The sequence below is a fragment of the Pelecanus crispus genome, chromosome 1 (genome assembly GCF_030463565.1).
Source record: "Pelecanus crispus isolate bPelCri1 chromosome 1, bPelCri1.pri, whole genome shotgun sequence".
Classification (NCBI taxonomy): domain Eukaryota; kingdom Metazoa; phylum Chordata; class Aves; order Pelecaniformes; family Pelecanidae; genus Pelecanus; species Pelecanus crispus.
This window is the reverse complement of record NC_134643.1, coordinates 211,626,466-211,639,456: the sequence shown is the minus strand read 5'-3', so window position 1 is coordinate 211,639,456 and position 12,991 is coordinate 211,626,466. Positions and strand designations below refer to the sequence as shown.

Genomic DNA, 12,991 nt, shown 5'->3' with positions numbered 1-12,991 from the left:
CAGTGAAATCTCTGCCGAATCGGGCAAAAGTGCCTCAGGCGGCCCGGCCCGGCGGGCCCGACCGGCCCGGCGCCCTCCCTCGCCCGGAGCCCCCGCTTCGCCCCGCGCGGTCACAGCCCCGGGAGCCCGGGCCGCCCCGCCAGCGCCAGGTGAGGCGGGGGCCGAGGGCCGGCCGCCCGGGCCCAGCCTCCTCCTCGCCCCGCGGCGGGCCGGGCCCCACCGCCTCAGCCCCGCGGCTGCCCCTCGCTGCGGGAGCGGGCTGGCCGGCGGCGGGGGGGGGCGGGGGTGTCCCGCGCCGAGCCCCCCCTCACGCCCCGCGGGCGGGAGCCGTGTGGGGCGCTCCCTGTCCGGCGGCGGCCCCCGGCGGGGGGGGAGCGCGGGCGCCCCTCCCCACCCCCTCGCGGAGCGGCCGCCTGGAAGTCGGGATGGAAGCGCGAGGGGGAAAAAAAAGTTCTGGTTGGCGGCGCCGCTCCCTGGCAGCCGAGGGCGGTCGGGCGGCAGTCGGGAGGGGTGCGGGCGGGCGCGCGAGGAGGGGCGGCGGGCGAGCCGAGGCGCGAGGCGGCCGCGGGGCCGCGCGCGGTGGGGGCCGGGGCGGGCGGTCGGCGCCCCCCTCGCGCCGGGCGCCCCCCTCGCGGGAGGCGGTGCGGGCGGGCGCGCACAGGAGGGCTGCGCGGCGCAGGCCGCCGCGGTCGGATACGGTGCGGGCGGGCTCCGGAGGGGCGGAGCCGGCGGCGGCGGCGAGTGATTCGGGCGGGCGTAACTCCGAACTTTTGTTTGGTGTGTTGTGTGAGTTAGTTTCCGCCGCCGGGACAGAGGCGCCGGCCGGGCTGGGCCGGGCTCGGGGCAGCGCCGCACGGCCGGAGTTGTTTTGCCAGTTGCCGCGGCCGGGTCGGTTTCCCTGCCGAGGGGGGTGAGAGGCACCGGCGAGAGCAGGACGAGCCGCGGCCCGGGGAGCAGGGCATGCGGGGCTGGGAATCCGGGCTCTGAGCCGCCGAGCCCCGCCAGGGAAGCGCCGGGGGGTCCCGACGGAGCCATGGATCCCGGGCAGCCTCAACCGCAGCAGCCGCCGCAGGCAGCGCAGCCCCCGGCTTCGCAGCAGCCGCCGCCGCAGCCCCCGGGCGCGGTGTCGGGGGCCCCGGCCGGCGCGGCGCAGCCCCCGGGCGCGGGGCCCCCCCCGGCGGGGCACCAGATCGTCCATGTGCGGGGCGACTCGGAGACCGACTTGGAGGCGCTCTTCAACGCCGTGATGAACCCCAAGGGCGCCAACGTCCCGCACACGCTGCCCATGCGGCTGCGGAAGCTGCCCGACTCCTTCTTCAAGCCGCCCGAGCCCAAGGCCCACTCCCGCCAGGTGAGGGGGGGGCGGCCCGGCCGTGCGCTCGCCCTCCCTCCCTCCTTCCCTCCTGCTCTCCTTCCCTGCCGCCGAGCTCCTCCCGGGGGAGGCGTGTGGGGGAGGGGGCCGGGGCGGGAATCCGCCCTCCGCGGGGCTGAGCGGGGCGGGGGGCGCCGGCCGGGGCGCTCGGTGCCTGCGCTGCCCCCCCCCCCCCCCCCCCCCGCGCCCCTTTGTTTGCCCTTCCCCGCGGCGGGGGCGCCGCGCGGCCCCTCTGCTCCCGCGCCTCGGGGCGCTGAGGGCGGCGCTGGGCCCCGGCCCGCGCTCCGGCGGGGCCTCGGGCTCCACATCCGCCCCGCGGCGAGACCCGCCGCCGCTTGCTGGGCCTCGCCGGGAAGGCGGCGGCAGCGGGGGGCGAGCCCCTAAAACGTAGTGAAAACGCTTTGCCGGGAAGGCGGGGAGGAGTTCGCCGTGGGGTCTGATCCTGCTGCGTCGCGGGGCTGCCCGTCCGTTCAGGGGGTAACGCGGTTGTGCCAGACACTCCCCCCCCGCCCCAATCAGACAATATGGATGTAGCTTTTCCACCATTTCATCGCTGCGCTGGGTCGGGCGGGATTAACACTCCCCCCCCCCCCCCCCCCCCCCGCCCCCCGCCGCCCCTTCAGGAGTCAGCTCCCGAGCCGCCCTTCAGGTCTGACGGCGTGGAGGGTCCGAGGTAACCGCCCGCACCCCGGGCAGCGGCGGGGCCGGGCCGGGGGCGGCCTCGGCGGGGCCGGGCCGGGGGCGATGCGGGGCAGGGCCGGCGCTCGGCTGCCGGCAGCGGCTGCGCCTTCGGCGGGGCCGAGCCCGCAGCGTTGGTGCGAACGCGGCTGGAAGTTAATGTTTAGGCTGCTGATACCAACTTTTTTGGGAGGAGGCTGCGCCTAGTCGAGCGTTTTATTAAGTAATGAACTTTGCTGCTAAGCTATAAAATATATTGTTGGCTATTGTCACTTTATCTGCGTAGCCAGTAGGAGTGAAACTTGCTCTGTGTACTGGTGCCTGGTACTCTTGTTGTTAAGGGTCTGTCAACATTTCCATTATTAAACTTCTGTTCTGAAGGATTTATAACTTGGCTTCAGAAGTTCACTCCAGGCTGAACCTTGGCGCGTATTCTCTCGGCCTAGGAGTTAATTCATTTTCCAAATACTCGAAAAATCAAGTCTGGCCTTCATATTGCAAGACTGAAAAGAAAATAGAAAGGGGTGGGGCTGAGCTGCTTCTATAGTTTTGCTTGCTTCTGACTTGCAGACCTTTAATAACATACTGAAATCCAGCAAAGAATAAGGTTAATACGTCCGGTTTTTTCTAAGTTGTGCAAATCTTACCGCAGTTCCATTGCGCACAAATGCCAACTGGTACGCATTCGGCTAACGCTTGGTGCTGTGCCTTGTTAAATACAGTAACTGCGGCTAAGTAGCTATTGCATTTGAAATACACTTAACGTGAGTGACGTTCATATGACTTTTAAGCTTAGCATTATCTTGCTTGTGTATGTTACTCTTCATCTGTGATGCATATTTAGTTGGATCACTGTTCCTTGTGCCAGTCAGTGGTTCCTAAAACATAAACTTGAAATTCAGCTGAAGCCAGAGAATCATTTGCTTCACTGTGGACTGTCTTTTAAAATAAAATACGCCTTTTTGTTTAGTTGTGCCACAAAAATACTCTGCTTAACAGAGAAGGTCTTCAAGTTTCCGTAATTCTCCCTCTCAAGAATTTAAATGCCTCAAATTCAGTTGATTTGCAACTTGCATATTTTGTTTAAATGTGAGCTAATTCGTTTCCAATTTAATATATGACACTTCGCATGTGCTTGCGTACAGATGTAGCGAAATAGGATTGTAGGTTTCCGTAAGAGTATATAGATGGGGCCTCATGTATGGTGCAATACCTTGTGTAGAGAGGTGTGGCAAGGGCTGGTACACGCATCTTATTACAGGTGTCCATGTTGTTCTGCTGTATCTACAAAATCAGTTAATTGGTAAACATATTTTAAAAAGTCAATATGGCTTTAATCCAGTTTTCAGAGCTGCTTTTTCTGTTTCACAGTGGACATGTATTTACTGCTGGTGAAGAAGTTCTGTGTACTTAGGACTGGTAACTCTGGTGAATGGTTTTGTGAGTCACTTCTGATTGACTGGTTCAACAGCTGTCTGAAGCTTTGCTTTGGATAAAGCAGGGGCAGACTCTTTATAAGCTCCCGATACCCTTAAAGTGCAGTTTGCGTGTGGGTTAGGAAATTTTGTGTTCAGCGTTGTTGTATAGGTTTTGGTTTTGTTTTTTTTTTTATGGTTGAGTTCAGGAGTCTTTCTCCTTGGAACTCACTGCTGTCAGTTGGCATTTCTTTGTTGCTTTTCTCCTTGTGTAATCATGTAAACCGCTGCAGAGGGTGTATGTGTGGGTGTCCTTGCACCCCCACACCCCCATTTCAAAAGGAGAGTGGGAAATTAACTCCTCCAGCAGAAAGTGGGTGCGATGGTCATGGGTGGGTGCAGTCCAGTAATGAACCATGCAGTATGCTGTATGAGGTCTGCGGACTGCGGGCATGTTTTTTTCTTAACCCTGCACCAACGAGTAAGAACTTTAATCTTCAAAATAAAAGTAAAGGCACTTAGCACATATTAGAGTTAATATTTCTTCATTTGCACAAGGGCTTTTGTGGTGCTAATTAACCAGCTTACTTGGAGGCTCTCTTGGAGAGTGACAACCAGAAAATAAGCAGAACTTTAGAATGACTAACATGAATTTCTTCTGAAAGATTCATTTAAAGTGAAATGTCTTCTGACAGCTGCACTTCTGCTGAAATATAAGAATCTTAATGGGAATAATTTCACTCCTGGCAGGCCAGCACTGATGCAGGAACAGCAGGCGCCCTGACCCCTCAGCATGTCCGAGCTCATTCCTCTCCAGCATCACTGCAGCTGGGAGCTGTTTCTCCAGGGACGCTTACACCCTCTGGAGTAGTGACTGGACCCGGAGCTCCATCTTCTCAACATCTCCGCCAGTCTTCGTTTGAGATCCCTGATGATGTACCTTTGCCACCAGGCTGGGAGATGGCTAAGACACCATCTGGACAGAGATACTTTCTTAAGTAAGTAAAACTTGTTTTCAGTTAGCTATATCTCTGGTGGGGTGTTTTGTTTGTTTGTTTTAACAGTCTTTGAATTTTAGTAAATTTCGTTGTGTTTGAAATACATATTTTTAAAAACATGCTCCTGATTTTAAGTAGGAGATTCTACCGCTTCAGTAGTTCTCCCGTATTAACTGTCTGCTGTTTCTGAAAACTGTATGGTACTCTGTGAATATTTATCCTACCTTAATCTTAGCTGAAGAATGTTACCCATTATACTGTATACTGAAAATCAGTGAAATGCGCATAGTGATTTTTAAACAATGTGACGTTTGGATTTGCCGAATCTTGCCAGGGTTCTCATGCAGGTCAAAAAACATTTTACCTCATTTTTACGATACAGATGTAAAGATATAAAGTAACTTTAGAAACTATGGTAGTAAGAATATATCAGGACTTCTTCTTTTTTGAATAAGGACAATTGTGTAAGTATGCAATCAAAATATTTTTGCCTACTCTCTACTCATGAGGAAATTAATGTGTGTTTGATTGCAGTATCTGGGTCTGTAACTCTTAACTCATCTACATTCCCTGCAGTGAAAGGGAAATTGCAGAACCTCTAACATTGTTTCTTGTTCCTACAGCTGTAGCTTTTTCACACAGTGAAATTAGTATCACCTTTTCTATAACTGAAGAGAGGTTACACATGCCAGCCATCTGACACCTAATCCATCAGGGAGCATTTTCTTTTATACTGCGTAGTTTTCCAAAACAGTAGGAGCTTGTCCTTCTTTCTGAAAGTGTGCCCACTAAGACACTTAATTGGCCCTCAAATATTTTGGCTATATTTTGAACATTTTATTTAACTGCAAGTCTCTAAATAACCGATTATATGTCATTTTCAGGGCTGCGAGAGGGGAGGGGCAGCACAGTTATTTATGTAGAACTTGTTTCAGCCAAGAAAAACATCTTTATCCCTACCTTTCTTGCTGAAACATTGTCATTAATATGTGCATTTGACTGAAGTAGTTGATGTTGTAGCTTCAAAAACAAATTTACTGTGTCTGCAATGAAAATGGAACTTGCAGAACTTCTTGAAACTGTTGTTCTTATAGAGATGGTGTTTCCATACATAGAAATTAGCATCCTTTTTTTTAACTGAAGAGAGGTTGCCGCAGTTGTCTGACATTCTTTGAGCCTGAAGGTTACTTTTTGAGAACAATCATTCTGTTTTAGGAACGCAAAAATGAGCATTAGCTATAGATCTTGAAGATGTGATATTTTCTTTGGTGAAGTTTAAGAAATCAGTATATTCTAGAAGGTGAGCTCTTCAGTGGGCACAAATAGAATCTTTTTGGAACTGTGTAAGCTTATGCCATTTGAGAACTGTAGCTCATTGGACCTTGAGGAGAGCACAGACCGAGTTTTGAAATGAAAAGCAAACTTTGTTTTGAATGTGCTAGTGAGAGCTCTTAAAGAGCAGCTTATGAAGCACGAGAAATAGATATTTGATTTTTAAGTTCTACTGTCACAAGTGTTTGGTTTTGGTAACGCTGTCAATTTTACAGAAAATAGAACAGTTTAAGAAATGGAAAATGTCTTCACACTCTTATAATTGATTTTTTTTTAATTACGCTCACTCAGGTGAAATCAGTGAAAGATTTGTTCTTGGAAAGCTTTTCTGCAGTTTCATTATTACCACAAAAAAAATCTTTTCCTTTTTTTCTGCAAGTTTTTTTTGTCCTTTCTTGGTGTCCTGGTATCCATTTCAAAGGGTCAGGTTTCAGCAAGAACAATAAAGAGCCTGAGACTGGAAAGTACACACAAGTCTGGCAAACTCATCTGCATGAGCAAGATCGTTTGTTCTCGAGCAGACATCCAAAGTAAATGATTGAAAGAGCTGCTAGCTGTGAAGGATGTGTCTTGAAGGGGAAAGGAGTGGAAACAAACCAGGTTGTTAGGAAGAAAAATAAAGGCTGTACTTTTTGAACCTCTCCCTGCTGGGTCACATGCTGACCTTGGGAGATTTTAAACAGTTTAATGGGCTGTTTTCTTTTGGCTTTCCTTGGGTGATGCTGTGGTATGGGAGAGTCTAATGAGGACAGTTCTGAAGGCTCTGTTCCCACTGGAAGAACATTTGTTGTTCCTAAAAGGTTTTTTAATACTATCTACAGGTGAGATCCACCAACTTCATTGGAGTTCATGAAGATTTGTAAAATACATTTCAAGTACTAGCAAAATGTTTGCTTTGTGTGTTTAGGAAGTCCAAAGAAATGTAAGAATTATTTTTGAGTAGCAAGTTCGTATTTCAGCAGCTCTTCTCGGTGTTGAGTGGTAAGTTCTATCTCATACCTACAAGCCCGTTAAGACCCACATCTTGTATAGTTATACCTTAAAGATTTGCTCGAAGCATGAGTACTAAGAGTCCTCATGCTAAATACATTTAACGTGGTTCCTCCTATCATATGCAGATTTTTGATGTCTCTTCCAAGTGTTCAGCTTTTTTTGTTGGATTGGCTGCATTGCTCTTTGTTTCCATTTGCTCTGTTCTGTAGCCACTCCGTGAACAGTCTGGTAATCGGGCTCTAGAAAGATCTTTGCAGAATAGGTAACAGTGTTAGATTTTTTCCAGATGTCAGTAAACCTTATGGTTATAGTTATCATAATATACTACAGTGCAAACAGAATAATATAAAATGGAGTACTGTACTTAATACAGTCTGGAGTATAGTCACTTCCACTAATCAATCGGTCAAGCACTGCAAGCATAGTAGTTTGCACAAAGAAATAAAAACAGTGTGTATGGGAGAGAACATACTTGTCTGTCTGTATAGATACATGCACAGTTATTTGGCTAGATATTTTATATACAAACCACCCATGTATCCATACATATTAAAAGAAGGATGAGAGTGGTAGTGTAGGGTCTGAACCAAAGCTATTCTTGTAAATCAGTCTGTCATCTAGATAAATAGACCCCTGTATGTATGAATGCCCAACGTATGATTTGCCAGAATTCCACTCATTAGCGTTCATCGCGCTGTTATGAGTAGGGCTCCTGAGTATAATTTTCCGTCAGTGAAAATGCAGATGATTTTGGCCAGAGAGTTAAGACATGCGTGCTATACAGCTGGTAAAACTAATACTATTTTTTACTGAAACTGCTACTTAAATAGAACTCATAAGTTGAGACTTGCCTGGTTAGTAAGTGGTCATGTCTGAGTCATCTCAGCATTGCTGTGCGGTACGCTTTAGCCCATTCTTAAACATGCAGTAAAAAAGACTCGCTTGGTTTGTGTGGCGATGTCAACTGCATTGCTTTTTAACCGCTTCCTGTTAGCCAGCTGCTGGTTGACATTTCGGTGAACTACGGAGAAAGATAGGGGATCGCTCTCTAGGCAAAAGATAATATGCCATGGGAGTAGCAGACAGTAACTTGCAGAAAATAAAAATAAGTTTCGTGCAATTTTAGAATTACTCTTGTATTGTTTTAACTTAGTGTTATGCTTTTAATTCTTACAAAGCTTGTGTAATACCTCTTCTCATTTTGTAGTGTGAGGAAAAGTTAACTGATTGTCCAGCAAACAAGTCTTGTAATTATTTTTCCTACAGGAAGTAGTTCTTGCAAGCAGTTTATCAACAACTTCCTATTTTTTTTTCTGTGAAGTGTTGAATGACTTCCTGAAGGAGGCCAAGGTGGTTTTCATTAGTATCTGTAGGTGTGTTTGCGGTGTTTACCCATCTGGCAGAAACTTTAAAAATAGATCGCTGTTACACATTTGTTATGTGCTCTATACAGAGGTATGACTTTGGAAGTTATGAAACCAAACTTTTATGATAACAGGGAAGTCTGTTGCTATGCTTTTTTCTTTTCTCATGTCACACATGAAAAATATTCGTCAATGCTGTTAAATTTCTCTCACATCCCATTTTTGCCCCTGACTGGAACCATCCACTACACCAATATCATCTGCTCCCTTCCTCCCCGTCTCCTCCCTGCCAAAGTGATCTTAGTCTTCCAGGGCAGAAGATGTTTATCTGAAAAACTGCTGGTACAGTTGCATATTTTATTGAATACCTTAATTTACTGGGGAAATGCATATTCAGAATCATCAGTTAATGTGAGTTCTTGTTTATGGTTCTATAGTTCAGGCTAGTTTGTCATTAAAAGAGCTGTATTGTTGGAAACCAAAACTGCAGCCACTGCTTTTGACGGGTTTGTCAGTTTTTCATGCTTTTTGTACTAAAAAGCAGTTGAAGATTTTTCTGTTTGCTCAATTTTATTTGTAATATGTCAAATTAATTTCATTTTTATATTAATGACTTCTGTTTATGAAAATATTCATAGGATTGATGATCTACAAAAAAAAAAGTCATGAGATTTGTGCAGGGGAAAATGGGCACTGTCAGTTTCAGAACATAGCTGGAGGAAAGAAATACTAGTTAAAATGATTTTAGAGTAAAACATGCTGTGGTATGCTTTTTGGCAACTTAAGATTTTTTTTGTCGTGGAAGACAGTCATAGTACTACTAAGTGTATATCTTTCCTTCTGCCTCTTACTTGAACAGTCCTGTGAAAGAACAATGATACAAACTATTCTGAATTTGCAGTTGTACTTAAGATTTCCGTATCTTTAAAAGGGCGGAGGAAGAATAAGGGCAAACCTGCCTTGTTTGTCTTGGCACTGCGACTGAGCTGGGAGGAGGATGAAAGTACATCTTCAGCCCTCTGAATTCAGAGAACTTGGAGCCAGCTTAGTGGGTGGGCATCAGTGAAAGCAATGGCACATGGTGATTTTGTTGTGTTTAGTTTTGTTTTGCTTAAGAAAAATTGGAAATGGTGATATCCATGCATTCAATACCCTGCCATACAAGGTAATTTTATAAGACTATTCCAAAACCTGAGTTCAGGTAAACCAAAACCATACCCTGTGGTTTTCACTAATGTATCTTCCTTTTATTTATAAGCATATAGGCATTTATTATCTGCAGCAGAAAATAGAACTGGGGAAAAATGGCAGGATCTGTGGCAGTTAGTTGTAAGTTAATAAGTAAATTATCTCTGAGGATTTTCTCTCTTTTTTTTTTTTTAAATCGGCTGTTGATCTGTACCTCTATTCCTCCCACAGGTTTTGCTTTCGGTGTATCTCGCACAAAAATAATGTTTGTGCTTTATAGTGTCTGATTTGGTGCCTATTGAAATCTTTCCACAAACTCTAAAAAGCACTAGATTAAACATCTACTGAGAGCTTCTAATACCATAGGGGAGCATGTGCCAGCTGTAGAAAATACAATATGGATATAATTCTTACAAATCTAAATAGGATCTGAATATACATGCAATGGAGAGAGAAAGCAATGGCATACTTGGAAAAATAAGGTTGTATTAACATAGTGCTCATTAAGGAGGAAAAATATGGTTGTTTCAAGTAGCAAACATATAAAACTAAATGTTTCAACTTCCCTTATGGTATTGGTCAAAATTACTTCTGGTGTAGCTGTTGAGAACACTGGTGTAGTTTTGGTTTATATGCTTTAAATGCCTAATACTATTTTATAGCAATGCTTTCCTATCTCCTGAATCAATTTTGAGATCAGTTTTATCTTACTGTGGTCTGAAAACTTTGTATTATGTTGAAAGCCATAATTGTCTCCGAGATCTTTATTTACTAGTCTTTTATAATGAGAAGTCTTAGAGTGTCTCTGATCAGTAATAAGAAGCAGCTTCTGATACAGGTTTAATCAGAATTTCATGTTTAAAAAAGATGCTTCTGCAATTCTGCTTATTAAACACTTTGTCAGGTTGTATTTAGCTAAAAGTAGTAGCATCAAGGTCTGTGGGAGCAATTATACTGCTATGGAACCACTTCTGTTTTCTCAGGTCCTGACCTCTTCCAAAGACAAACAAGTATTTGATATAAATCAGGATGAGTGTCTTCTGGACTCTCTTATCCTTTTGCTTTTCTTCTTGTGTATGTTGAAGATGGCAAAGAATTATAGTTGTGGGTTTTTTAGTAGGCATCTGGTTTGTAGCATAGGGTAATCTGTAACCCCTCAGTCACATCATGGAAATTCCCACTCGATAGAAAGCAGTAAAATAATAAAAGGATATTAATTTGAAAGTTCCCATGAAAGTAAGGCAGGCCCTACCCCACCGTTTTTTGGGGGGAAAAAAAAAACCCAACCAAAAAACCCCCCCAAACAACCAAAAAAAAAAAACCCCAAAACTTCTAATGGGTAAATGCAATTGAACTGATCAGTGGCATATGTGGTGAAATTATACCTGCTTCTACCAATCAGGTTAATGTCTTACTCTCTTATCTTTCCTCTTCTGGAAATGAAAAAAAATCAGTAGCTTTAAAATTCCAAATATAAAACCTCCATTTATAGTTTGCTCAGTTTCCCTCTGCACTTGTGGCACAACAGCTACAAATTTCTAAAAGCTGACAGAGCAAGTGAAGTGGATTTTTCACTCAGTTTATCCAATTTTACAGTAGACTTTCAATAAAGTAACTTATTAGCACTTGGAGTGCTGAAATACTTAAGTGCAGGACCTAAATTGGGTCACATGTAAAATTAAAGCAGAGTTCCTAGTTTGCTCCCAAAGAAACTTTTTCACATATTGGACATAAGTAGTTACTGGATGATGCCCAGGAGAGCAAGACGTGTTACTCAGGGTTGAGATACAAGATTAACTGTTAAAACTAGTCTAATATTAACTACAAGCAATTTCTGTCAGGCTCTGGATGAAGACTAGACACCTCCCTGCACAGCCAAGGAAAGAAAAAAAACAAAAATGAGGTAAACAGCTATAGAGAGCTGTCAGCCAAAACTAGAGATGTTTCTCTTCTTTTTATATGTGGCCAGACCAACTGCATATGTTTATCTTCATAGCTGGGAACAAATTCAGATGATGTAATTAGATTTAGTTTAACCTTTTGAAATTGATAGCTATTCAGTTCTCCTATTAATTTTGTATCCTTGTATTTTTATAAATTCCAACACCTTTGCATTTATTGTTTGTACAATCCAAACGTGTGTGCAGTAAAAGTCATCAGTGGTGGAACTCACTGTCTTTCACTATTTGTGTAAACACTATCCCCACTTTTAAGGTGTTTTTTTTTTTCTTTTTTTCTTTTCTTTCCCCCAAACAAGCTGTGCATGATTATGTAAACCCTAATACTTAAATGATTTGGTTTCCCTTGTAAATTCTAAAGAAAATTTCACTTGGTTGAATGCAGGAAATTTACAGGAGATTTCTGTGAGTAGCAGTCCCCTGGCAAGTGCCCCTAGGGCATGGTCAGGATACCATGTAGCTGACCCAAGAGAAAGACAAAATTGTCTGAGGGGAAATTTTACAGCCTGGGGGTTAGCATAATGTGAAACAAAATTCTTGGGAGGAGGCTGTGTATTGGAATGTTAACAGATAGATGCCATGTAATGGCAGGACATGCTCTCGCAAATAGCTTGCTAAATCTCATTTTGATGTAAGGCTATATTGGGAAATTCACCAGATAAACTTTTTTTTTTTTTTGTTAAGCATTTAAGTAGGAATTTAGAACATGGAGGAAATTTGTCTTTATTATGAAAATGGCACTTAATAGCTGGGTTTTTTGGTGAATAAAACTGGAGTTTTATTTGGAGAACAGGATTTTTTTGAAAGGCGTGACTAGGCTGCATCGCTGTTTCATGGCCTCCTGAAGTACTTCTTGGAGTCTGTTTTCTGGGATTCACTGTGCTGCTGTTTTATTTGGCTTTTAACTAAGTTACTTCAGGCTGTGCTTCGGGCAAGTATAGCTAGGTTTTCCAAATTGTTGGTTAAGTCAAGCTAATAATATAAAGCTGCCTTGTAAAGTAAGACTTTTACCAGTATACTGTGTGTCAGTCATGCCAGTTGCTATGGAAACAAAGCTGTCTTGAAAACAGTCTTGGACTTTGCTTTAATTTCACTAATGAGACTTTTCTGTGTCATAGTGAAAGACCAGATCCTTTTTGTTGAGTCTCTGACATGCTGTTTGGTAACTTAGATCAGTGTTAGTGGTTAAGTTTAGTTATTGATTATTACATTGAGGTTCTGAAGCCAGTTTTTTCCTGCTGATCTGTTTTACAGGAAAGTCAAGTAAATGTAATTTACTATTGCTAGTTTATCTCCAGTGGGTTCTGATTTATGGAGAGCTTTGTTGGAAGTATGTCTGCACTACACAAGTTTATTTAAATAGTGTTACTGCTTTAAGGATACCTTTCCCTTTCTAATTACCTGTTGTAACTGAAATGTTAAGTAAACTTTTTGCCTTTTCCGGATATGTTGTAAAATTAGACATTTATGACGTAATAAAACATTATCTGAAAGCAAACAAACATAGGTTATATAGGCAAAGTGGAATTCTTTGGGTAAAGAAGAACGCAACTCACAGGTAGATTTTCTCATAGGATCTCACTTTTCAAAACTCTTTTCCTAATTTGTTCCTATTTGAAAAGCTTGGTTGGCCAGTCTTCTGCAATTACTTCCATTCCACCATTTATATAGTCTCTTTAGAATGATGAGAAGT

General features: G+C 44.5%; 1 protein-coding gene across 4 annotated transcripts in view; it reads left to right on the top strand.

Annotated features, from left to right (window-relative positions):
* The first annotated feature begins 1,033 nt into the window (after positions 1-1,033).
* YAP1 (Yes1 associated transcriptional regulator) overlaps positions 1,034-12,991 on the top strand; it is a 90,986-nt gene continuing 79,028 nt past the window's right edge. For all 4 annotated transcript variants that reach the window (XM_075707889.1, XM_075707881.1, XM_075707873.1 and 1 more), the window contains exons 1-2: positions 1,034-1,351; positions 4,216-4,463. In XM_075707889.1, coding sequence (XP_075564004.1) covers positions 1,034-1,351; positions 4,216-4,463 — 566 coding nt within the window. The remainder of the gene's footprint in view (positions 1,352-4,215; positions 4,464-12,991) is intronic.